Source organism: Juglans regia, chromosome 12 (genome assembly GCF_001411555.2).
Source record: "Juglans regia cultivar Chandler chromosome 12, Walnut 2.0, whole genome shotgun sequence".
Taxonomy (NCBI): domain Eukaryota; kingdom Viridiplantae; phylum Streptophyta; class Magnoliopsida; order Fagales; family Juglandaceae; genus Juglans; species Juglans regia.
In genome coordinates, this window is record NC_049912.1 from 31,249,069 (window position 1) to 31,275,615 (window position 26,547).

The 26,547-nt window shown below is 35.0% G+C and overlaps 2 protein-coding genes across 3 annotated transcripts; both read left to right on the forward strand.

The window, feature by feature from the left end:
* Positions 1 to 3,781: 3,781 nt before the first annotated feature.
* LOC109004761 lies at positions 3,782 to 6,958 on the forward strand. Of its 2 annotated transcripts, XM_035683218.1 has the most exons (5): positions 3,795 to 4,232; positions 4,709 to 4,847; positions 5,643 to 5,706; positions 6,263 to 6,406; positions 6,590 to 6,958. In XM_035683218.1, exons 1-4 carry the CDS (start codon positions 4,031 to 4,033, stop codon positions 6,395 to 6,397), a joined length of 540 nt encoding a protein of 179 aa, XP_035539111.1. In that variant the 5' UTR covers positions 3,795 to 4,030; the 3' UTR covers positions 6,398 to 6,406; positions 6,590 to 6,958. The 2 variants fall into 2 exon arrangements, with proteins under 2 accessions (XP_018838982.1, XP_035539111.1); XM_018983437.2 differs by having other exon boundaries at positions 3,782 to 4,232; positions 6,263 to 6,638.
* Positions 6,959 to 11,452: 4,494 nt separating this feature from the next.
* On the forward strand, positions 11,453 to 16,029 carry LOC109004762 (protein NRT1/ PTR FAMILY 5.1). Its single transcript, XM_018983438.2, has 4 exons — positions 11,453 to 11,722; positions 12,062 to 12,279; positions 12,991 to 13,547; positions 14,950 to 16,029. Exons 1-4 carry the CDS (start codon positions 11,617 to 11,619, stop codon positions 15,827 to 15,829), a joined length of 1,761 nt encoding a protein of 586 aa, XP_018838983.1. The 5' UTR covers positions 11,453 to 11,616; the 3' UTR covers positions 15,830 to 16,029.
* The last annotated feature ends 10,518 nt before the right edge of the window (positions 16,030 to 26,547 follow it).

The following is a 26,547-nucleotide window of genomic DNA, read 5'->3' on the forward strand; positions in this document are numbered from 1 at the left end:
AATATCGTGTACCGATTGCGCACCGATCACTGACGTGGCCAGCGGTTGTTATATATATATATATATATTAAAAAAAAAGATGAAAGAAAGCGGAAAGAAGAAGCAGAGGATGACGGAATCCCCATTATAGCCCAAATCCCATCTTCCCATTCGTCGCCTCCAAAGTTTCGTCGCCCATTTTCACACTCCATTTTGTGGATCTATCACGGCTCTCTCACGTTTCTTCACGTCTCTTTCTCATTTTGTGGATCGAGTACTGTCCTCTGCCACCCAACTTAGACTCTCTCATATCCTTTTGCTCTCTTCGGCAAACCACGTGAACTCCGTCATCGTCGTCTCTGGTTGGTAAGTTTCTGTATTCTTTTTAAATCTTAAACATTGCTATCACAAATCGAGATTATGCCCAAACTCTGCACCACACTGAATTTTTTGTCTAGATTATAAAGTTTTGATTTTCTTGGGTTCATTTGTTGATATTGTTGGTTCTGGGTTTTGTACGTTGAATTTGGTTCTGGTTGCATGTGTCATTTGTTGACATTGTGAATATCTAACAGACCTGTGGATGAACTAATGTGCTTGTCTTGAATGAATATGCTTGTATAATCTCTTGCTTTTTCACAGTTTCATTCAATATGCTTGTCTTGAATGAATGCTTAAAGGTAGATGAATGAATAGATTGTGCTTGTCTAATCTATCAAATATTTACAGTTTTTATTCAATATGCTTGTCCTAATGAATGCTTAAAAGTAGGTGAATGCTTACATTGTGCTTGTCTAATGTGTTTGTCTAATCTCTCAAGTATTCACCCTTAAGTGCAAATCATCAATGCTTGTATAATCTGTAGCACGAGAAGAATTCATTTATCCCTAGACATTAGACAAACATATTGAATGAAAAGTAGTGAATGAACATATTAGACAAATATATTCAAAGAAACAGTAAGTCGTTTGTCAGCAGCTTAACAATTTTCTTTAATGAATAAACAGTTTGCCACTAAAAATGCCTATCTGGAATGAATGAATAGTCTGCAGTTTGCCACTAAAAATGCTTGTCTTAGGTGAGTTAATTCAAGACTAGTTAATTTGGATGGTTAGTTGAGTTAGTTCCCAACTTTTACAGATTTCTATTTATTTCTTTTTCTTTTTTAATTTCTCAATTTATCTGCCAATTACATACCTAGAGTATGTTTCCAAAATAAACCATGTTAGCCCATCTTATAGTAGCATATGGTTGTATGCAAGTATGAATCTAAGATATTTACTTGTTTTTAACTGTTAAATTATGTTCACAGATTCAACTTGGGGTGGATGAAACACAACCAGATACTGGGGATGGAACACAATTGGATCTGTGTGGAGCTGTAGATGGAGATTTTGGTTTTCAATTCCAATGATATTGAGCACATGAGCTGTTATTTGGACTAAATGTATTCTTAGGACATGATTATATTGATTATTTGGATTTAAAATATTCGAAATTGTTTTTTATTTTAGGTGATAATGAAGTTACAAGTTTTTTTTTCTTTGATTCCAGAATACTGATGATATGGAGTTGTAGATCATCATGAGGAGTTCTTTCTCTATATCCTGTAATTTAAGGCCACAAATAACTTACAGTTTCGAAAGAAGGCTATTCCGCAAAACAAGTTCTTCCATATGGAGATTAAAGTTTTGGTTTATTGTGTTGTAAACAACATGTAACATGTTGACAGGCTGTAATTGTGACTGTAGTATATGTGAAGATAGTATTTTTTTTGTATAGATGTTTATAACTTATACTACAGTAAATTTGTTAAATATCTTCTAACTTATTTTCCATATTCGATGGAGTTTGTTTTCTACTCTAAGTCTCCTTACAGATTTTTATATGTTGATTGGATATTATGAAACCGGTTGACTCCAAATTACAAGGTCCAAATACTTCTAAGGATGATATATCCAGCCTTGCTGGGAGTTTAAAGCTCGTTCACAAATGAATCCTTACCCAATAACAAGGAAACGAATAATGGAGCAGTGTAGATTATTGCATCATTTGTCGAATTACATTGGCAATGCGGTACGTACACCTATCCAATTATCAAATGGGGAATTTATATACTAGTTTAAGGATCAGAAGATCTATTCTGCACTAGCAATATTCAACATAATTATGTGATAACCACAAGTTTAGCCTCAAAACAACATGTAATTTTAACAATTTCCGTTAGTAGACAACACAATGTCACAAAGACTAAGTCCCTTACAACAAAAACATATTCTGTCATAACTAATTTTTTGCTACCAAAACATAGTAGTCATTGTATCCGGTGCTAAACACAAAAACTAAGTCCCATACAACAAAGTGAGCCACTAGTTGGTCGAGATTATACAAAACAAAGTTTCAAAAATATAACGGATGTCTGCTTATTGCATTTGAATATTGACTTGGTTGTTATGGACTCCCAACTCTATCTTCACAATCTCTTTCTCTCTTCATAATCTCTTCTTTTTTGAAGCTCCTCCTCCTTCCTGAACAATTTAGTTCCTTTCTTCACAAGGTCTTTTTCTCTGTCTTCATGACTATCTACCCATTTGAAATATTTGCAATATAGTAATCCCTAATGACCAACAAACAAACAACCGGTTGTTAAGCCATCATTTTTCTACAAGTTTATCCATATTCAGCAAACTGAAATCCTAATACTAAAATTACTAGGAAAGAACATCAAATGCTCTATCCTTAAGCATGCTCAACAAACCAAAAACAAGAATTCAGAATAAATATAAAATGTTTAACAAACCAACCAGCCTGCCTTCGGTACATTTTTTTTTTCATATCTTTTTATCTAGAATTTTATTACCTTACGTTTTGAACTTAGGTTTCGATTGCTTGATTCTTATCATTTTTTATCGATAAAGATGGTAAAAACCTGAATTCAAAACCTAACTTCAAAAAATCACAAAAGCAAAATATATACACAACATAAAATTAATCAACTGCATTTATCTGTTAGAGAGAGAGAGAGAGAGAGAGAGAGAGAGATGGTGTCCGCAGTTGTGTTTGCGGGGAAGAAGCACAACGAAGGCATGCCGAGAAGATTAGGGCTCGGACCAAAAAATGAGGGGTTAAACCATAGAAGAGATTAGGCACGAAAAATGGGAGCTTTCGACGGCTTGAATAGAAGCAGACTGCATGTGCTTCGGGGCTCCAACCAGGGAAGAGAGAAGCGGGCTCCAACCAGATAAGAGAGAAGCATCGCTAGGGCAAAACCAAAGAAGAAGAGGGGCTCAAGGCTTTCGGTTGCTCAAAACTGTGCGTTTTGCTAATTGTTTTCATTTAACTTCAAATCCCGCCCAACCCAATAAATTCAGCTCATGAAACTTGCAAATTTCCAAACAGTTCGTTTCATTAAAGCTTTCCATGTCAGCACTTCGGTGCGTATCGGTGTGCATCCTCGCCTGCCTTAAGAGTTTTCTTTTTCTTGCTAATTATATTTCATAATTTATTTGGATGGCTTATATGAATATTTAAAAAATGACACGTGTCAATTTATAGTTATTTGATCAAACATAGACCTTGTACGTACCAGCTGTGACTTTTTTCATTGAAAAAACTAGAGTGGTTTTAAAATGAAATCATAAAGAAGATATTGGAAGGGGTGGTCTGCGAAAACAGTAGTTATGGCCCAAATGAATTGAAGGTGGTTGGATGGCCAGCTCCGTCGTGGGCCACTACGGGAAGTAGTAAGGCCCAAAATGAAGCCTGCAGCCTATTAAAAGAGTAAGCCACCCTGCGTCCCACCGTCGCATCCCAGGCCCCCGGCTTTCCCCTCCGCCTCCTGAGTCCTTCCTTTCTCTCTCTGTTTCTCACGGTGAGTTCGACCCAATTTCCTTGACTCAGGACTTCCCGCCACTCCATTATTAGCTTCCTCCAAAATCTACTCTCTCTCTCTCTCTCTCCTACTGTAGTCTAACAATATAATTGTAGGCAGAGATTCTCACAATCGCAGGCAGTAGGAGCTGATTAATGAAACAAATCAAGATTCCTAGAAATGGGTGCTAAGAAACGTCGCCAACCCCTCAGAATACCCCTCTCCGACTCTACCAACCTCACCATCCCATCTACCACTCTCACTCTCTCAACCCCTTTCCCCCTTTCCCGTCATGCCAATGTTTTCCACGCTTTCAACAACGACGACCCTACCTCCTTTTCTTCTCCTCCGCCACAGTCGCTCAATGCTTTCTCAGTTCACGGTTATTCTCCTCTTCATCTCCTCTCTTTTTTTGTTTGTTTGTTTATCTGCATTGCATTCGCTAATCTACACTAGGGTTTAGCTTTCTATTATTTTTACGTGATTTTGGAGTTTGAATTGACCCAGTCATTGTTCGTACAAATTGTTGGTAGCTATCTGAGTTTGGATTTTTGGTTTTGGGCAATTGATTTACTGGTTTAGACGATGAATCATCTAGTGAACATATTTTGATATTTAGGCATTCCTCGCCTGGAATTGTTTCTTTAGCTTAATTCTTGGGACTTTTGCTGCTCTTACTGAGTTTGTACGCAATATTTGAAGGGTCTCTTTGATACTAGCGTGCTTATATTACGAATTCCTCGGGTATTTTCCCCCCTCTTGTGCTCATCAACATTGTCCTTGTTTTGTGACGCTGTTTTGCAACCTATATATTCTGATTCTGCAACTTAGTGAATGTATCCTCTGTTATGGATTTAGGTATTGGTACTTGTGAGATAACCGAGACTTGTTCAGTTTATGGTCGACGAAAGACTACAGATAAACAAAACAGTAAAGCGAGATCAATTGCTGCACCTTCGAGTTGCCCTCCTGCAGTAAAGACCCAGCAGACTATCCGGTAAATCACAACATTTTTCATTTGTATGGTCTTTCTGTAATCCGTGATTCATTTCAATTAATCTTTGACAATTGTAGAAGTGTTGAAGAAGGATTAGCTATCGTTACAATACTATGTATAGAAGAGGCTGCAGAAGTGTTGTATGCTTTGTACGGATTGATCAGGATCCAGTGTATTCTTCAGTGTTACTAAATAATTCAACATGGGACTAAACTGGTTTGAGTTTGATGGCCTGAAAAATTTCCTAATTTTTATTCACTGAACTGCTTTGGGCAATACATGATGGAGTTTTTGCTATTTTGGAAAGAACCCATAGGTGACCTACATGATTACTATGTGTATGATCTTTTGTTTTTGAATTATCAATATTTTTTCTTCAAATCCAGTCTTTTAGAGGTATGCCGGCCAGTGGAAACTTGTGATTTATGGAATATGAAGACTTGAGGACTTACTTGTAAAGAAAAAATGGAGGGAGACTTGGGGACTTAAAAATATACGTCTTATGCATCCCCATAAATTGGAGTCACCATTATTATTACTATTATTATTTATTTAAGTAAAATCTGTATTAGTTTTGTTAGATGTGATTCTTGAATGAAGAACTTTAAATACACAATGCGCTGTTTTTTGTTGTATATTGTTTTGTAATATTCTTTTTCTACTTTGTACTTCTTTATCGATATTCTATTTTCATCACCATTGGGGCTGATTTGCCCCGACTGTGATCATGTTTTTTTCATTAACGTCCAGTATGTTTATTAACACCACTGTGAATGTCCCTTGCCTTCATATTAGGAAAAGAATAAACAAAGATAGAGACAAAAGTCAATCAGAAGCAAGTATCGCACCTCCTAAAAAGGTTTGTTTAAACGCTTTGTCACGGATTTCTTTTTATCAGAAGCAAGTATTGACATTGGCCCTGTTTCTACTCTCTCACTTCAATAGTCAAACACTAATGTCAGACTAAAGTAATTTGGCTTATATCGTATGGGATTTTTGTTCTTCACCCTTACTGTAATGCAACTGATTTTTTTAGTGGGTCCCCCCCCTCCCTGTTTATTCACTTCTCACTTCATCAAAAAGTATAGACAGTCTAAAGGGGTGCAGACTTTTTTGGTACTATGAGTTATGCTATGTTTGTCACACATTACAGAGTATATGCTGTATAAAAAGATCCAAACATTTACTGCTGAAACTGGGGAGATATTTCACGGAGATTTTCACTGTATTTAAGTATTTATATTGTAGTTAACTACTACATTATGCCATATACTGTTAAGTCTGTTTTGTCTCTGCAAGACTGCAATTCTTGCTGGTTTTAGTATTTGCATCTTAAATCAGGTTTCAATAGAGTGTACATTAGTAAATAATTAGCTATACTTCCAAGTTCCAATTGGCCTGTGATATATCTGCAGAAGCAGTGTCGTGTAGATGTTTCAAACCATGACTTGCCCCAAGACTTCATCGAGCAGCAGAGGCAATACTTTGCAGAGATTGATGCCTATAAACTGGAAGAGGAAGAGGTTGAATCAGGTGAACAGTTAGAGTAGATGGAAGAGGTATTGTAACATTTTGCAAAAGCAATCAAGGTAGACCAACCCTTCAATTTTCATTGTATAGTCACAATAGGATACTCCTCATGAATACTGGAGTAAGTACCATTCCATTCCCAATTATATACGTAAGACCATCGAGGTGCTTGATAATGTCTTTTAGATTGTCTAATGTGGGTCCTTTTGTAGGATCATATTCTGTGGACTTCAATCTCAACACTATTTGCTGTCTTTGCAATTAATTGCTTCATGGTCTCATGCTGTTGTTTGGCTCTGATGAGTAATTAGGAAAACAGTCACAAGAGGTGTATGTAAGGCTTCTGCTTTGATGGAATACAATGTAGTTCAAGTATAGTTTGGAAATTCTCTGCCTCGGGTACTTGTAAGCTATTGATACTCTCACATATCCGTGTTTTTTTTCATCCATTCAGTTGATGGCCCCTATAATTCTCTAGGGGTCCAAAACATGTTTATATGATAGAAGAATGTAGAGTGATGCTTGAGTTGATTTTCCATCAATTATATGGAACTACTTTTATGCAGCAGTCTCTATAATTCTGTTTGTCCTAATCGAATTAATACACGAAAGTTAGGTGCCTGTTACTTTTCAATTTGCTTTTCAATTCAGTGTTACTTTTCCGATTAAGAAAATGGTGTAGGTTCAAGTCGTTAATATTGGAGCGAATTGGAGGATCTGTTTTTGAACTTAAGAGGAAATGAGATTTAGGCCTTGTTTGGTCATATGAGAGTTGAAAGGTAAATAAAATAATATTAGAATATAAATTTTTAATATAATTTTTATTTTAAAATTTTAAAAAAATTGAATTGTATATTATATTTTATATGAGAATTTAAAAAAATTTATAATGATTAGATAAGATGAGTTAAGATGATTTGTGTTGCAAGTCCATGAAAAGCTGAAAAATGTCCAAAGTTAAGCCCAAACTTGTGTTGAGTTGGATAAGGCTGTTTCAACCAGTTCAAGTCGAAGTAAAGCCATTCCAACTTCTTTTTGTTCGTAAGCGCGGGGACGTAGATAGAACTGATAGAAGTTTCTTTTCCCCTCCCCGCGGTTTGGGAAATGGACTTCTTTCTCCTATTCGGACTTTAATATGAAAATTAGTAATAATTTGGGATGTAAAGCGTACAATATCTGATAATTTGAAAACAGAAAATGTTTTAAGCAGGTTGTTATGAACTGAACTATTCATTCTATCTTCTGTATTTTTACCCTCTCTCTCTCTCTCTCTCTCTCTCTCTCTCTCTCTCTCTCTATCTTCTGTATATATATATATATATATATATGAATGATCGATACAGCTCAACGTTGACCTAGCTATATAGCTACCACATTCTCACTCTACTACTCCAGTATTCCTAATCGTCCAGTTCTACAATTCATGATCATATGAATATTCCAAAATTGTCTGAATCATACATACATACATACATACATTTCTCGGTCGCCGGCATATTTATTTAGTCGCATTACCTTTTGTTGGTTCCATAGGTGCATATATATATATATGCATGCTGGTATCCTTGTCCATACGGAGGGAGAACATAAGTTCACCCAAGGGCTTCCTTAAGTTCTTCCTCTTTATTTTTAGGGAAATACTAAATATACTTAAAATTTTTTTATTAAAAACTTCTCCACATTTAAGTATTAATATATTGAAAATCATAAAATTTAAAATATAAAATTCAAAATATAACTAACAAAATAAATCTTACAATATAAAAATATAAATACACGTAACACTATTCGTATTTTTCCTGCATTTATGACACCACGTACAGATCAGTTTTTTTTTTTCTCCCCCTTCAAAAAGTCACAATAATTATTAGCTTGGATTGGCTGTAAGTGAATGCCCAATTAATTAATAGTACAATTAGGTCATGACCTTGTCAGGATCATTCATGCATGCGGTACTACTGCAGCTCATGAACATGACATCTCCTTGTCACCCCTTTAAATAAATATCAATATTGAACGTTCAATAGCAATTCTACGATGAGTGGAGCAAGGTATCGCAATTCATGTTATCTTTTACACCATGGTCCATCATGTATAAATAATATTTATAAGTTAGCTAGCTAGCTAGCTAGGTAGGGAGCTTTTCTACTCCGTCCCTAGCTAGCTAGCTTGCTAACTAATCCCATTATTATATATATATATATATAACACTCATGACTACTTGGATAATTATCAATTCAGAGAAATCAAACTAATATATTCACGCATCTGCATGCTTAATTTGATGGACTTAATTGATAGGTAATTAATTTTTTGTTTTAATTAAAAGATATCTCTAGCTTTGACTATATATATATATATATATATATTCTCAACTAATAATGATCGATGCCTCATGCATATTGAAACTTGAAAGGGAATATACCATATATATTGCATCCCTTTCCTTAGACTCCGCCGGCCATTTTGAATTTAACATTAAAGACAACCAATTAGCTTTCTGTTATTTCTTGTCTCTAGGCATCCTTTTTGATCATGAACTTACACATTTGTGGGTTCGAGAAAGAGAAGGTTTGTCACTGATCCCACGTAGCCTCAATGTCGGATATAGGCCGCTCATGTGATCTAATAATTCATCCACCCCAATTGGCCATCATTTTGGAGAAGGGGAGAGCCTCATCATTACAACCAATATATTTATATGGTGGGGCTTTCTTTTTTTTTCTTTTTTTTTTTTTTTCTGGTTTTGGGGGGTGGGGGGGCATATTGGCAAAAAGTCTGTCTCCCATTAAGACGATCGAGACGTGATCAAAATCTAGTAGTGTTCGGTCTCTTTCTTCTTGCAGGCCACAAATTAGAGGGAATCCAAACATGCCTACCTATGCTATTTGGACCATATGCCCGCCTAGAGTAAGACCGGATCAAGATCAGGGATCTGGACACTATGCTGCTTGTTGCAGATGCCATTTGCCCTCGATGCCATGCAACAACTAATTAGCATTAATGCATATGCAAACCCCTTTTACCGCGCGCTTACGCATTGGAAATAGTGATCTATTCTTGTCCAATATAAGTTCGAATGGTGTACGTATTAGTTATTACAAAATTATCTAGTACCTTAGTACTCAAGAAACTATATATATATATATATAAATATATATATAGTACTCAAGAAACTTAAAATGGGGAACAAAAAACACGAAGTTAATAGGGTTTAAAATTCTTTAATTGTCATCATGAATGAATAATTATGACCTTCCCTAGTTAAATATTGCATTGGGTGCCCGATCGAGCAAAGTCGAGGTGAAAGGTCCAAGACAGATCTATTAAACGTATGCATAAACCTTCATTATTATGGCTGTTCTAATTAGGCGGGGCCTGCATGCACGCCAGCAAAGCTGTAACTTTATGTCCACGTCCACATACGATCGATGGAAAGCGACCATTCGGGCAGTCGTTGCACCTTCAAGACAGTGGCATTGTATTTATGACCGCATAGATTCTTTTTCGCTGAAGATTCGAAAAAGATCAGTATCCCACATTCAAACCAAGAATGATTCCTCCATGCCAACTGGGGGCGGTGGGCTAGCATGCTGCTGTAGTAAGGCTTCATCAGCAAGCACCTAGCTAGCCCATTTATTAAGGTCCATTGCCTTCCATCCCCATTCAAACATGCTCGATCTACGTACAGTACTATGTGATATCGAGTTGGAATGTTGATGGCAACCTTAACCACTACACAAACATTCATTTAAGTCGACGCTGCATGCATGTATTTTAATTTCATGAATATTGACTAATTAAGATTAGACATACAACTAAAATAAACAAATATGCAAACCTATATATATATATATATATATATATATAGTTGGTAGAAAATTATTAGAGAAAAATATTGGGATTCGTACTCATGCATTTTACTCATGTGGATTAATAAATATTCATTTGTTTTCTAAAGTATTTCTGAAAAGATTTCCAATCGATCCGCGAAACTGAAATTCAGCGAGAAAATTAAATATATAATTAACTGATATGAAACTTTTTTAAAATTATATTGCTTACGGCGCCACTACATGAGTACTGTAAGCAAGATTTCAGAGTTCAATTAACTTCAATTAATTAATGAACCAAAGACCAATATCGTACCATTAAAGAATGGCCGGGGCACCACACAAATTCTTTTAGCATGCAGATCATGGCCGCCTGCATAAATAATTCATCATGCGAAAGTCCTAGCACTCAGTTTTTTGGTACCAACATGGGCATCAAATAATTAGTGCGAAGCCACAACATACACACACACAAAAGTTTCCTCTCATGATCATCAGGAAATTAGCATGCATATATAATAATAATATTCCTCGACCTTGCATGCATGCATATATATATATATATGTATGTATGTATAGGGATCGAGTCAAATAATTAAACAGCATTAATATGCACGAGTACGTACTCGATCACAATCGATGCATGCATGTGACGTATATAGTACTTATAAATTAATGTTGTAAAAACTCATTAATTACAGCCAGGAGTTACTTATTCACCACGCAAATTTAATTAAAAAAAAACGTTAGACACAAATTTTACATAGATAAATTTCATATAAATTTTTTGTAAAATAATAATTCTTACTAATAAATAATAATTTTATTGATATTTTTTTAAGATAGAATTTATTTTTTTATAAAAATTTATTTATTTAAAATTTATAAAAATCATTTCTCTTAATTAAATATCCAAGATGAGTTGATCAGAAGATGAACAACTTCCTCGATATTCTCGATCTTCAATATATAGTGATGACGAGAACAAAGAAGATATTGACGGTAGTAGCATGAGTGCGGTCGGTGCAAGTGGGGTTTCATAACAGTGCAAACTAGCTAGCTAGCTAGCTTGGAGCCGCGCGCACGAGCCAAACATGATTAATTTCGCAATTAGAAGGATTGTTTTGGCTACATTGCGGAATTAAGATTCTGATCAACTGATCATAGGATCAGTAGTATATATGCTAGCTGGAGAAGCCTCAAACACAAAGCCGTGCAATTAAATTTGTAAATTTGTAATTAAAGAGTAGTAGTTTTGCCTAGTTATACAAGGAGCTAGAACGAGTGGTCCGCCTCCGCTATCCTAGCTGCATAGTACTGTTTCTAGCCAGCTCCTCTTTCACAAGATATTATATATTATTTCTCCTACTTAAGTTCCTGCAAGGTTCAAAAAGCATCTCTGATCGATGGAAGCCTGCAAAGGTTATACCCAAGATGGCACCGTTGATCTTCGTGGCCGCCCCGTACTTGCATCTAAAACTGGGAAATGGAAAGCCTGCGCTTTCCTTATTGGTAATACTTTATCATATATCAGTTTTTGCAAGCATTTCTTTTTATTTGGTCCTAGCTAAGCAGCTTGTACATGATAAACTTCCGGCGGAATGCAAATGTACACACCTTTTAAAGATCCGGCTAGCTGATTTCCTGCAAAAACTAAATACACCAAATTGTTTCATGCATATATAATTTATAAGTTACTTACATGAGTACTAATATTGCATGGTAATTCACGATGCTATATCTCACTAGATCGAAAGTTCTAGTTCTGTTGATCCAGTAGTAGCATATATAGAATGATCAAATGGGTTATGTAGCCAGTCTTCGATCGTCTTAATTTGTTCAATGTTACAGGTTATGAGGCATTAGAGAGGATGGCCTTCAACGGAATAGCGTCCAACTTGGTGAATTACTTGACAACCCAACTTCATCAAGACACAGTTTCATCAGTAAGGGATGTGAATAACTGGTCCGGAGCTGTGTGGATTACACCAATTCTTGGTGCTTACATTGCAGATTCTTACGTGGGTCGCTTCTGGACTTTCACAGTCTCATCACTCATATACGTCATGGTAAATAATGATGATTTTCCCACTTAAAAAAGAATGTTTATCATCCGTTAGATATTAAAGAAATTTATATATTCCAACTAACTAGAAAGAATTTTCCTAGCCATATTTTCAAGGAATCTTTCACTTGATTAGGATATATTTTTATATATTCACCAATATCTTTATCTTCCAATCTGCAGGGAATTAATGCACCCCATATGTTTGGACCATATCTTAGCTAGGTTACCTACTCCAAAAGGCAGATATATATTAATTAATATTCATTGTTTTTGCACGGGGGACCATCCAAAGTCCAAACATTTATTGGCTACTTGCTTGCAGGATGCTAATTTTGTAGTCAATTAGAAGCTTAATTATGATTCAAATTTCAATAATATGCATATATGCTAACTATCTAGGCCTCCACAATTTAATTTACACTAAAATATCGATTATTATTTGGTTCTACTCATAATTGATAGCTAGGGACCTAAATTTCATCAACAGAAGCAACAAATGGTATTGAATTGGCCGGAAGTTGGGTTAGCCTTCACAAAGACTAATCCAGTCCAGGCATGCAATTTACATTAATAGTATATTGTCACTTAATTGAACTTTCCCCATTATAGCTGAATTCGTAAGCAATAATATTGTAACTTCCAGCTGCATGATGAATAAGTGTGTCTTGTTTCTTGTAAAACTAGCTGATCATGCTTACTGGTATCTCAACAGGGGATGGTGCTTCTGACAACAGTAGTTTCACTCAAAAGCTTGAGGCCATCATGTACAAATGGAGTCTGCAACAAGGCCTCCTCTTCAGAGATTTCCTTCTTCTACTTATCTCTCTACACTATAGCAATTGGGGCAGGTGGAACGAAGCCCAACATATCCACCTTTGGCGCAGACCAGTTTGATGATTTCAACCCCCATGAGAAAGAGCTCAAGGTTTCATTCTTCAACTGGTGGATGTTCAGCACTTTCTTAGGCGCTTTAGTTGCCACTCTTGGCCTTGTTTATATTCAAGACAATCTTGGATGGGGATTAGGCTATGGTATACCTACGGCCGGGCTTCTGCTGTCCCTATTTATTTTCTACATAGGGATCCCAATCTACAGGCACAAAGTTAGGAAGACTAAAAGCCCTGCAAGGGACTTGATTCGAGTCCCTATTGCTGCCTTCAAAAATAGGAAGCTTCAACTACCTAACAACCCCTCAGAGCTTTATGAGTTTGAGCTGCAGCATCACACAAGCAGTGGCAAGAGACAGGTCCATCACACCACCATTTTCAGGTGAACTCTGTAAAATTGCTACTCCTTTTTTTTTTTTTCCCCAATTATTTAAAAATTATTAAGGTTCCGTATATGATCTAACGCGCAGTGACCCTCGATTAATTGCAAATTTAGTTTTTGAAACGATAGAACTTGCCAGGTTGCTTGGGTACATGGAGCGTCATGAATGCTATAAATTTTTAATTGTCCAAGTAAGGACATTATTACTATCGCCCCAGCCCCCCAAAAAAATGGAAAAGAAGAAGATGATATAGATCTTAAGAATTTAATACAAATAATTCAATCGCCTCTTCTCATCAACTTAAACTTTTAAAATAAATAGTGATTTCACATTATATTAGAGTAAAAGTCTTGAATTCAAAATTTGACTCTATACCATACTCTATTTAATTAAATATTTTTTTCATCATGGAATCTAAGGACATCGTGCGTTTTAGTCCATATATATATACCCCAAAGTCCTTTGGAACCTTAGTGCCAGGACTGGCGCCTGGTGGACCACCCAGTTCATGTGCATAACTAGGAAATCTCCCTGTTCCAAAGAATAGCGTGCATGGTGCTATATATGAGGATTTTGGTGGCCATCAAATGTGCCAATCCAGTGTGCCACTCATATATATATATATATATATTAATTTTTTTTAGTGATTAAGAAAGTAATTATTAGTGATTTTTTTAATGATTAAAGATGCTTAAAAAATGCTTAAAACAAAAAAAACAAAAAAAATCATTTGCATTGATATGTATAATCCGGATGGCACATTTGATGTGCACATGATTTGGTATGCACCCTAACATTATCGTTTGAAGAAAGCTCCTCAAGCGCACCCTTCAGTACACTGCTTCCTTTGCACGTCTTTGATGAATTGTCACAATCGATCTTTGTGTCAATTAAGTTGTTTCTGATGAAGTATGTCTTATCGACGCGTGGGATGGCAGCGCTGAGTTGTGCGTGCCCCACCATTCCCAAATTCGAATAAATTGTAAAAGAAAAACCAATAACGATGGGCACGGCCTTGTACACAACTAAAATATACTTTATTTATTTTTACATATGTGATGAAATAAAATAAAAATTAAAAAGTTAAATAATATATTATTAGAATATAGTTTTTTAATATTATTTTTATTTTAAAATTTAAAAAAATTGAATTATTTATGTTATTTTATGTAAAAATTTGAGAAAGTTGTAATGAATAGATGAGATGAGTTGAGAAAACAAAAAAAGCTTCTAATTCAGTGAAAAATAATCTATAGACTAATATATTTTTAATCTATAGAGTTTGGAAGAATAAATTATGATTCAGTGAAAAATCGAATAATAACGGATGCGGGGAGACATGATATGATATACTAATATATTAATACTAATTAAGGTAATTTACAACTATATATTCCCTAGGTTCTTGGACAAGGCTGCAATAAAAGATGACAGCTTGGACGCCTCAAGACCACCATGCACAGTGACTCAGGTCGAAGGAGCGAAGCTAATTTTGGGGATGATACTGATATGGCTTGTAACACTAATTCCTAGCACGATTTGGGCACAAATCAACACTCTTTTTGTCAAACAAGGTACCACCTTAAATCGAAGCCTGAGCCCCAATTTCCGGATTCCAGCTGCCTCGCTAGGGAGCTTCGTGACTCTCTCCATGCTCATTTTTGTGCCCATGTATGACCGTTACTTTGTGCCATTTATGCGTCGGAGAACTGGAAATTCTAGGGGAATCACAATGCTTCAGAGGCTGGGCATTGGGTTTTTCATCCAAGTTATTGCCACTGGAGTTGCTTTTGCTGTGGAAGTTAGGCGCATGCATGTCATAAGAGTGAACCACATAGTAGGTCCCAAGCAAATTGTTCCTATGAGCATATTTTGGCTATTGCCCCAATACGTTCTACTAGGCATTGCGGATGTGTTCAATGCAATTGGGTTGCTAGAATTCTTCTATGATCAGTCTCCAGAGAACATGCAAAGTCTTGGGACAACGTTCTTCACAAGTGGGATTGGTGTTGGCAACTTTTTGAACAGCTTTCTGGTGACAATGGTGGATAAAATTACAGGAAGGGACGGGGGGAAGAGTTGGATAGGCAACAATTTGAATGACTGTCACTTGGATTACTATTACGTGTTCCTGCTGCTCATATCCATAATTAATTTAGGGGCCTTTCTGTGGGCATCAAGTAAATACGTTTACAAGAAGGAGATCACAGAAGCGAAGGAGGGTTGTCTTCAAATGGAGGGCAGAGTCTTAGATATATCTCCTCTGGGGTTACAGGTATAAAGAGGTTGCATGATCGTTAGGATGTATGAGCATAATAATATATATATATATGCTAGCAACTCCTGTCAGATGTGTGTGTGTGTAATAATATTGGTCTATTTGCAACCAGATCGACCATTGTTTTCTTTTTCAGTCTACTAATTCGAATATATATTAATCTATATATATGTTAAGCAAACTTGGTATTGGTGTGATCTAAATCTGTGTTTATGTGTGTGCGACTTGTTCTTGTTTGGAAAACACATTTCATCTTATTTTATTTCATAATTTTTTTTCCAAACACCAGTTAAATATAAATACTTTCTAATTTCTAATTTTTTAATTATTTTTATCTAATCATTATAACTTTCTCAAACTTTCAAATAAAACATAAAAAATAATAATAATTTTTTCAAATTTCAAAATAAAAATTATATTAAAAAATTATATTATGACAATATTAACTTTATAATATTTTTTATTAAAATTTTCTCTCGTTTTTCAAAATTTAATAAAATATTTTAATTCAAATTATTTAATTACTATTTACAAAATTTTCATCTCATCTCATCTCATTTTCACTCTATATATATAGTTTTTTTTCTGGTTAGCAGAGAGTTTAAAGTACTGAATATTCCTAGACTGGCTACGTATTCTTCATTATACAGTACTCGGAATTCGAAAGGATGACCTTGAACCGTTACTTATAGTTTATAGTTCAAATTAAATTGCCAATTTTTATAGTTTAATTAGATCCAAATCGATAATTCAGGAGTAATGAATATAATTAATTTTGTCGTTATAATTTTTAATTTCTGCTTTGGTGCATGCATGGGACTCGGAACTTTGGCCGACGTTACAGGGCAATGTCAATCCTGCTAATCACTCATATTTTAAATATTGCAGGCAATTATATATACGCGGTCATAATGAAAATACATAGATATTTTGTAGGCAATATTGAAGGATGCGCGATTTTCTTATCATAATTAAAGATTTGTTAGGTCATAATTAGACTATTATTTTAGAGTACTTCGTGGGAAAATAATCATGAGGTCCTCTAGAGTTTTATGATCTCGAGGGTTAAAGCAACTGCCAAATTAGTATCAACAATTCGATCTAGAACTTGTGGATCAATAATATCTAATCTAATTTTAATTATTAAAAGCTCAACCATTGATTCGAAAGTCATAAAATTATTAAATACTAATTTGGTTAACCCTCAAGACTATAACAAATTGAGTTAATCTTTTAATCCTTGTGATTATAATTTGATTATATACTAATTTGATTAACCCTCAAGACCATAATAAATTGGGTCAATGGGTTAATCCTCTAACCCCGGTGATTATAACATTGACTTAATTGGGGAATGCAAAATTCCATATATATAAATATATATATTCATTATTAATGCTGTACGTACGTAATTCTAGCTAGACGTGTAACTAAGGTCTTTTAGATCAAATAGCATAAGGTCTAATCTTCAAATGAAAGAATCAAATTCAAATCCCCCACTTCCAGTATAAAAAAAAAGGTGTAAATTATATAATTTTAAACTTTTATATTTTAGTTATGAAAATATTATTTTTCTTTATTTATTTTTATAATTATATTTTTGAAATAATTTGATTTAAAAGTGTATATATTTTATTTTATTTGTTAAATTGTTATAGAATTTTTATAAGGGGTTGATCATGGGGAGACTTGATGTATGATCTTTTTATGAAATTAAGTCCGAGAGATTCAGAAAAAAAAAAACAAAAAAACACAGAAAATTGGAAAGAAATTATCTCTTTGTGTACTTACATCTTTTCTCAATCTCAATCCCTAATTTCTATTGATTAACTAACTGTCGAGATAATTTTTATTCTGTCCGGCATCAGTTGGTTAGCTTTATCATCGATTTTTATAGCTGGTGGTAGAGGTCGTGGTCGGTGTGGGCAAGTTCTGAATGAGAATTCTATATATATATATACACACACACATATATTATAAAATATTCTGTTCTAAGACTTCTACATTACATGCACACATGCACCATCCACGTGACCTAAGTTAATTTGATTCTAAGGTCTCTATATCATACATATAAACATATATATATATATATATATATACTGTCTTTATCTGTCTTTGATTTATGGCCGTTCCCCTTGTTTTATTTTTTCCTGTTTGAAATTAAACTGAACAGGTACAAGTCGCATGAAATAAGAGTCTACCTGCAGGTTAGGTCACCTGCCGACCCCATGGTCACCTTGAGAAGCTCTTTATAAAACCCGCCCACCTTGAGACATCTCGTTCGCAACTCACTGATCATAAGCATGACATAAGTCATACTTCCTAGCTAGCTAGTTACAACTTCTATTCCATCAATGGCTCCTAATTCTTCTTCTTCTTCAATATCCATTTATAATGTCATTACTTTGGCTTTCGTTTTTTTATTCATGCATGGGTAGCATCAATGCTCAGATTTCAACTAATTTTTATTTCAGCTCTTGTCCAAAGCTATTTTCCACTGCGAAATCCACTGTGCAGTCTGCAATATCGAAGGAAGCCCGAATGGGTGCCTCTCTCCTCCGTTTGTTCTTCCATGAGTGCTTCGTCAATGTAAATTTTCTTATCCTAATCAAATCATGAACATTGAAGTGGCCTACCTAGCTAATTAATGTCTGGTCGATCTGTTTGCACTGACTTTGCGGCTCGAACAATATATATCATCGTGTGTGTGTGTCTTATATGTGAGTTGGGCCATGCCGGTTCTAAAGTCCTTCACTAAATTATTAGGCGATTTCTGAGTTAAAGTGGCAGGCATGTTACTATATATGTTATAAGTAGATCAAAGAAATAGCAAGCACGTACTCGATTAATGAACTCTGTGATCAAGTAGCTAGCTAGCTAGTGTTGAAAAAGAGATCAAAGCTTTATTGCAACGATCACATTCATGCTCATCTCATTTTACTTCAATTTAAAATAGAGTAACGCTAGTTATAATTTTAAAATATGTAAATCTCGTATTTTTTTAAAAAAAAAAGTAAGGTCTAATATTATTAAAAAAAAAAATTCTCAAGTGGATCTCAAATTTATCTATTTTTTTTAAAATAAAGTGTACGAAACCATATTTTAAAACTCAATTTTGATAATCAAAAAACTAATGATTGACCTTGACTTTTAAGAATCATAGTTTTGCATGCAAATTTGTAAATGTGAAGTTGCAAATTAGCCGGAAGAAGCACCAATCACGAGATAATAAGGAATGATACACACAACACTCTTCACAATATATAGTTGCGAAGTGATGTAAAATTAAGATATTTTAATATCGCTTTTATAATAATAAGAGTTTGCTACTTATCATCTTATTAATCACCTATCACATTTATTTTTATTATTTTTATATTTTTTAGTTTATTTTTTTAAAATTAATTGATTTTTTTTATTCATTAATGTCATTATTCATACATCATATATTTAATAAAAAAAATAATAAATAAAAAAGTTATATATAATATGTGGCTCCATAAAATTTTTCTAATGATAAACCAACATGACCGCGAGCGAGGAGCACATATAATAAAAAGACAAAAAAGGGGCCCTGTTTTGGCTGCGAATAACATGTCTCTGTGATCCTGCACGTTCCGAAATTAATTATGACATGATCCTGCATACGTACGAGTTCATAACAACTGTCTCTCTCTCTCTCACTCAAACGTTTTGTTTGAATGTTAACTTGAGTCGGGACAAGTTAAATTTTTTATTAATAATAATGAATTGAGACGATTGGATGAATTTTATAGAATCTATTTAAAATGAATTTAGATGTATTTAAATGTTAAAATAAATTTAGATATATTTATAAAAAGTTAAAAAAAAATTATGGATCTCACGTGTAAAGAGGTATTAAGTTGAAAAAAGATTGTAAGTCTCACGTATAAAGATGTTTTGAGTTGAGATGAGTTTGGTAATTTGAGAGTTGGATGTTTGGATATTAGATTCAGTTTAAAATTAGATTGAACTAAGTTGATCTCGATTCAGTTTTAGTTCCAAAAAGAACCTTAGACTCTGTTTAGAGTATCTAATTAGATCATCGGTAAATAAGTGAAATAGTAATTTTGAATTATTTGTAAATAGTAATAAAATTATCTGAAAATATCTGAAAACAATTATATTCCCAAACAAATACTTAATAGTTTCTAAACATATATTACTATTATTAGAGGGACCCTAAGAGAAGAGAGTATGTATGTATGCATATATTTTGCTAAAGTTGATTAAAGTATGATAGCCGCATGCATGCATGCGCGCGCAATTTATTCCACTTTTGATGATTCTTCTACACCACACACTATTCAGTGTATCTACATCACATAATTTGATATAAAATCTAAATTTTAAAATCTAAATCTTACAAATCAAATTATTTCATATGAATTATGTGTGATGCAAAGATTGTAGAATATCATTTCTCATTTAATTATATTATATATATATATATATAATATGTAAGAAAAAGTAGATCAGTGTACATAGTAAAAGCATTTACCTCGAGCGACAAATCATAAATCGGATGCGATTGTCCCACAGACTTCTCATCGTTATTGTTCATCTGCGTTGTTCATCTGAGTTTATTCTTTTCGATTATGGAATATACTACGTGATAAAGAACAACACTAGCTTATTTTACAGCCAAAATACCAAGATTAGAAAGACATACATTATGTGAGAGAGACTTTTTTTTATGTAGAAATGTGTGCCCACTCAAAGAGAGGGGCTATATATATTATATGAGAAAATATAAATAATATTTTATTATGCATAACAGTCGCTGTACACTAAGTGTATTGGGTAAAAAAAAAAAAAATAAATAACAGCATAGATGTGCTGCGGCTATGGGCCTATGGCCAGAATAACTCATATTATATACTCCCTGCAACTGTAATCCCCAACTGGCACTTAAAAGCCGGCCATCAAAATGATTGAAGTGACTTTAGATATAATAGGGGAATGGGTGCCCACTGCCCCTTTATTACATTATTACATAATCGTACCGGGATTGGCTGGCTCTAATAATTTTTTCACTCTATTTTTATAGAATAAATATAGATAAAAATTAATATTAAGAGCATCTATTTTATATATATGATATGATATTATGTAGATTATACATCTTTTTAAATGAATTTTAAAAACAATCAATTAGAAGTAGTCATACAGTGAATATAAAATATACACTACTATTATAACTTCTATCTATTATTAATCATTTTTTTGAAGTATGATAATTAAAGAAATCGATTGATGCATGCGAGGCAGCTGCATGCATAAAGTTCTGATCATCGATTCATCACGAATATGATTTATGATGCCTAAACATGCATGCATGCATGCTCGGTACTGTCGGTGAGTAGATACGTCGACCTTGGAAATCCTCCCTTCACATGCGACGACAAGTTGGAGAACTGATCAGAAACAAATGAATTAAGCTGCTAGCTTTTGCTAATGATTTTTAAGTATATTAAACATGAAGACCTTACACGGCACATGCATGCATGCATTTCCTTGTGCGCCTTGGCTTAAATAACTGATCGATCAACCTACGTACCTAGCTAAGTACGTACGTACGTACTAGCGTATTTTAAATGTACGTATATTATTTTTTCAATCGTACGTGCATGAACTTTAATTTTAAAGAATTCCGGCCCTTTGTTTTATGAGCAGTACTCCCGGCCCCTCTCTCTCTCTCTCTCTCTGTGTGTGCAAAAAGGATGATCAGAACAACATAAACTTACGGGGGAAAAAGGGCATTAGCTAGGAAACTTAAATAATCTGTCAACGATTTTTTTTATTAGTGAACATCAAGCTGGAAAAGATGCATGCCACTATCTTAAGCAACCATGACCCGAGACCAAATTCCATCACATCTGATCTGTGGTACTGTCTTGAGACAGCTTGAACGACAGAGAGAAAGAGCTCTTTCCTCCATAAAAGCAATAAATTAAAGATAGGATGGAAAATAGTGAAGGCAATGAAATTTCCAGCCCATAGCTTTCTTTCTTTATATATATATACATACATGCATATAGATATATATATACATACATGCATCCATACATACATACATATATATATACACGCATATATAATTCATGCAATACGTTTCCTCTTTCCTCCATCCCACTCCCATTGAAATTAATCCATACGCCAAAGAAACCCAACATTGAGAAGATAATCAAGCTGGCTAGACCATTGACCGTCCAACAAATACACGACGCGTCTACTTGTAGCTTCGATAAGTAGGAAGATATATATATATATATATATATATATATATATATATATACTGCTTTTATTTACGAAGATGCTACACAACGAAACCTGATCTATTCAATGACCACTGAGAACTACAATATTTCTGAAATCAAGCTCCAAAGTACTTATCGTACTCATGCAAAGTGCTAGGGAAGAAAAACTCCATCGATCCGCATGTGAATCCTTATAATGTTGGGTACATATATTCATGATGGACTGAAACCAACGATGGATAGAATTGGATTACCTCAAATTATATATATGTTTTTTTTCTTTATTACAAAAGACTTTTGTTATGCTTGAGGCCGGCGAATTTCTTTGTACTTTTTCTCTTCTATCAGAAATACTGATCCAGGCATTTCTTTGAGGCCGACGAAAAATTGAAGCCAGGTTATATATTTCAAATTTATAGAACTAGAAGTAAACAAGTCATGTTGACCAGCTTCTCTCTCTCTCTATATATTTTTGAGGACGGAATCCCAATTTTCTTGATAATCCTTATTTATGACAGAAGAAAATCGTAGTTACAATCAAACACACGTGGATTACATTAATAGACATAAAATCCCAACCCAAGTATAAAATCTTTACTCAAATCAAACAAAAACAAATAGAACCAATAAAACAACAAGTAAAAATATAACCATCATTCTGAATCAAATTCTCATGTATGGAAGTCCCAGTTTATCAGTTCTAATCAAACCTTGTAGCAAAGGAGGGACAAGAGCCAAGGACTCCCAAGTAGCAACACAACCATCAGAAGCCAACTTTGCCAAGAAATCTGTTGGACTGTTCCCTTGCCTGTAGACATGCCATATGCTGAAAGTAATTCCTTGAAGCAACTCCATGAGCTCAATCTAATATTCTTCTAGATACAAAATGGGACAATTAGAGACAATTATCCAATTTACAACAACCATAGAATCCATCTCTATTTCCACATTCATATAACCCAATCTCCTCAAATGTCTAACACCATATAGAAGGGACATGAATTCAGCATAATTGTTAGTACCATACTCTAGAGGGACAAAAAAAGCAAGCACCAAATTACCTGTGGAATCCCGAATTAGCCCACTTGCACCCACCTTCTTCAATCTTTCCTTACTACTTCCATCTATATTTAATTTCAGCCAAAGTTCCCTTGGACGGTTCCATCGCACCATCTGACTTGGCCTACTCGTCCTCGGCTTGAAGGGAATATTTAAATCAGCCAATAAAGTTTCATCACATTGAGATATGGGTTTCAATACCTTCAATTTCTCACTTAGTTTCAGAATCCAAAATTTAATACTCCACCAAATATCGTCCACTGATTCCAATATCGTCCACTGATTCCAACTTTCCTTCCATCCTAGCTCTACACTGGCGATTCCAAAATCTCCAAATAACAATAGTAGGAATGAGGCCCATAAGTTGACCCTTTGTCGATATTTTGGAGGCTCTAGCAAACCATGCATATACTATCTGCTTCCAGGTACAATGTTGATAACGAAGGAACCCCACTTGCAAAGCACATCTCTTCCAAATGGTCCATGCCACTTCACCTGTTGCCAACACATAATCTAAGTCCTCATAATTCCCTTGTTCACAACAATTACATTTGGAAACTAAGGGAATGCCAATACTACGAACTTTATCATCCACAGTTAAAGCATTGTGACTACTCTTCCACATGATAGTTGCCATACTTTTTGGAATACACTGATGCCAAATACAGTCCATCCATCTAACTTTTGAAGCTGGTACCCGAATAACCTCCCATGCACTTTTGGTAGAAAATTTATCATCCTCCTTAGCCATCCATATTAAACAATCAGCCTCATCCTGTTGTCTACAAAAATTAGAACATATTTCCTATGCCTTTTGAACACCCACTAACCAACCAAGCAACTCCATATGTCAACCCCCTTCCATTTGATAATCCTTCAATATTAAGTTTGGTAAAATAGTAGAACAAGTAGCCATAAGAGGCTCATCCCCGAACCATTTATCCATCCAAAAAGAAATATCCCCTCTTAGGTTTCCATCTCAAATGATTAAGAACATCTTGTATACTGCTCATCACCATTTTCCAAAATCTAGAACCTTTAGTTGGGTTAACCAAAGAAATATTATTTTGTTTAATGTATTTGGTCTTAAAGAATCGGGACCAAAGAGAATTTTTCGATAATAACCGCCAAGCAAACTTCATATGAAGAGCTTTTTGCATCTCATCAAAATTCCGAATGCCAATACCACCTTCTTTAACAGGTTTATACATCAAATCCCAAGATTTCCAATGTTTCTTTGGCTTTCCATCCTTATAACCCCCAAAAAAATTACTAAAACTTTTTGAAATAAAAGAGAGGACAAACTTAGGTACCTGCAAGGTTGACATTAGGTGGATACGAAATCACCCAACCCCTAGTTTTCTCTCTGATCTTACTAAGGAACTCATCAAAATGAGCTGCTTTCAACCTTCCTGGCACAATAGGAACCCCCAAATATTTAAATGACAGGGGACAGGACCCTCCAGTGAAGCCAAAAATCTGTAAAATGTTTCTTCGCCTAGCACTTGTAATCAGGTTTGAAAAAATAATGGAGGACTTCTCTTTGTTTACTCGTTGCCTAGACCAACTCTCATATACTGCAAGAACCTCAGCAATGGCCCGAATCGAATTTTTAGCCCCACTAGCAAAAATCATAATATCATCAAGGTACAGCAGATGAGAAATAGTAGGTGCCGCTTTTGGATGTTGAAAATGAGAGATTTTCATTTCTTGGAATTTTTTTTCAATAATCTAGAAAGAATTTCCCCCACCAAAATAAATAGGTGAGGAGACAAAGGATCTCCTTGTCGTAAACCTCTCCCTCCCTGAAAGAAACCCTTCGGAATACCGTTCATGACAACTAAGTACCATTGCGAAGAGACACACTGTCGCACCAACATACAAAACTCCTCAGAAAACCCATAAGCAGCCAAATAGTGAATAAGGAAATCCCAATTAACGCTATCATAGGCCTTAGCCATATCTATCTTCAAAACAACATTACCTTTCCGAGTCGGTTTGTTAATGTTCTGAATCATTTCCTGTGTCAAACTCACATTCTCAAAAATGCTTCTTCCTGGTATAAAGGCTCATTGTTCCTCGGAGATTAAACAAGGTAATAAAGGAGATAAACGACCCATAAGAATTTTAGTACACACCTTACAAAACACTGAGCAAAGACTAATAGGAGGAAACTTGTCAAAACTCTTTGGATTATAACCTTTGGGAATCAGAGTTAGAAAAGATGTCGTGAACTCCCTTGGGATTTTACCACCTCTAAAGGAATCATGAACACCATCCACCACATCTGAACCCATAATATCGCAATAGGCTTTATAAAATCCCAACTCAAACCTATCAGGACCCGGACTACTATTCGTAGGAATCGAAAACATAACATGTTTTACCTCTTGGATTAAAGGAAGCTCAAGGAGAGCCACATTGTCATCCTCCTGAATGACCCGATCAAAAAGTGTCGATAAATCTGGAAATGAGGTTCGGTGGTCTGCGGCCAAGAAGTTTTAGAAATAAAACACAGCCCCCGAGTGGACTTCCTCTGGAGTTTTCAACCAAAAATTATCACTAATTTCCATTTGCCCCCACTTTGTAATTTTTGGAAGCCATAACTTTGAAAATTTTCGAGTTTGCTTCTCCCGAACTAAGCCATGCTTGCTTTGCTTGTTGGGCCAGACGGCTGTCTTCTTTACTATTCCACGTAGCTAATTCAACTTTGGACGCTAATAGATCAAGTTCAACATCCTCTGAAACACCAACCTGCAATTGTTCCTCCAATGCCTACACCCTTTCCTCCAATTGTTTAATGTGAACCCTTGTCCAACCAAAAACCTTTTGGTTCCATACACGGAGAACACCCCTTTCAAATTCTTTAACTTCCTTGTCAATCGAACCATCCCCCCACCACACTGTTCCTTCTTCCAAGCATTAGTAACAAAGTCTAAAAACTGTTCATGAGTTGCCCACATTTGCTGAAACTTCAATTGAGCATGTCCATATCTTCTCTCTTCTGGACTTAAATTCACATGTAAAAGAGCATGGTCATAAGAGAATTTTGGTAAATAAACCCCTGCCACCGAAGAATACTCCAATACAAAGGCGGAGTTAACAAGAGCATGATCTAATCTTGCCCAGCTTCGAGTCCTCCCACCATGACCATTACACCAAGTCATCTTATTTCCTCGAAAACTCAAATTCGATAATCCGACCATATCGATGAAAGAATTAAAGTCCTCAATGGCTATATGTGGCCAAGATCGTCCCCCAATCCGCTCCTCATCCGACCTGATAATATTAAAATCACCAATAACCATCCAAGAAACATTTTGAGGATGTAAACTACACAATTCATCCCACAACAAACGATGCTCCACATATTGACAT

Excerpts from the sequence above, each read along its gene's own strand:
- LOC109004762 (XM_018983438.2), top strand. The coding sequence starts at position 11,617 with ATGGAAGCCTGCAAAGGTTATACCCAAGATGGCACCGTTGATCTTCGT. Across the intron at positions 11,723-12,061 it reads AGCCTGCGCTTTCCTTATTG|GTTATGAGGCATTAGAGAGG; the intron begins GTAATACTTTAT and ends TCAATGTTACAG. Across the intron at positions 13,548-14,949 it reads CATCACACCACCATTTTCAG|GTTCTTGGACAAGGCTGCAA; the intron begins GTGAACTCTGTA and ends TATATTCCCTAG.
- LOC109004761 (XM_018983437.2), top strand. The coding sequence starts at position 4,031 with ATGGGTGCTAAGAAACGTCGCCAACCCCTCAGAATACCCCTCTCCGAC. Across the intron at positions 4,233-4,708 it reads CAATGCTTTCTCAGTTCACG|GTATTGGTACTTGTGAGATA; the intron begins GTTATTCTCCTC and ends TTATGGATTTAG. Across the intron at positions 4,848-5,642 it reads AAGACCCAGCAGACTATCCG|GAAAAGAATAAACAAAGATA; the intron begins GTAAATCACAAC and ends CCTTCATATTAG.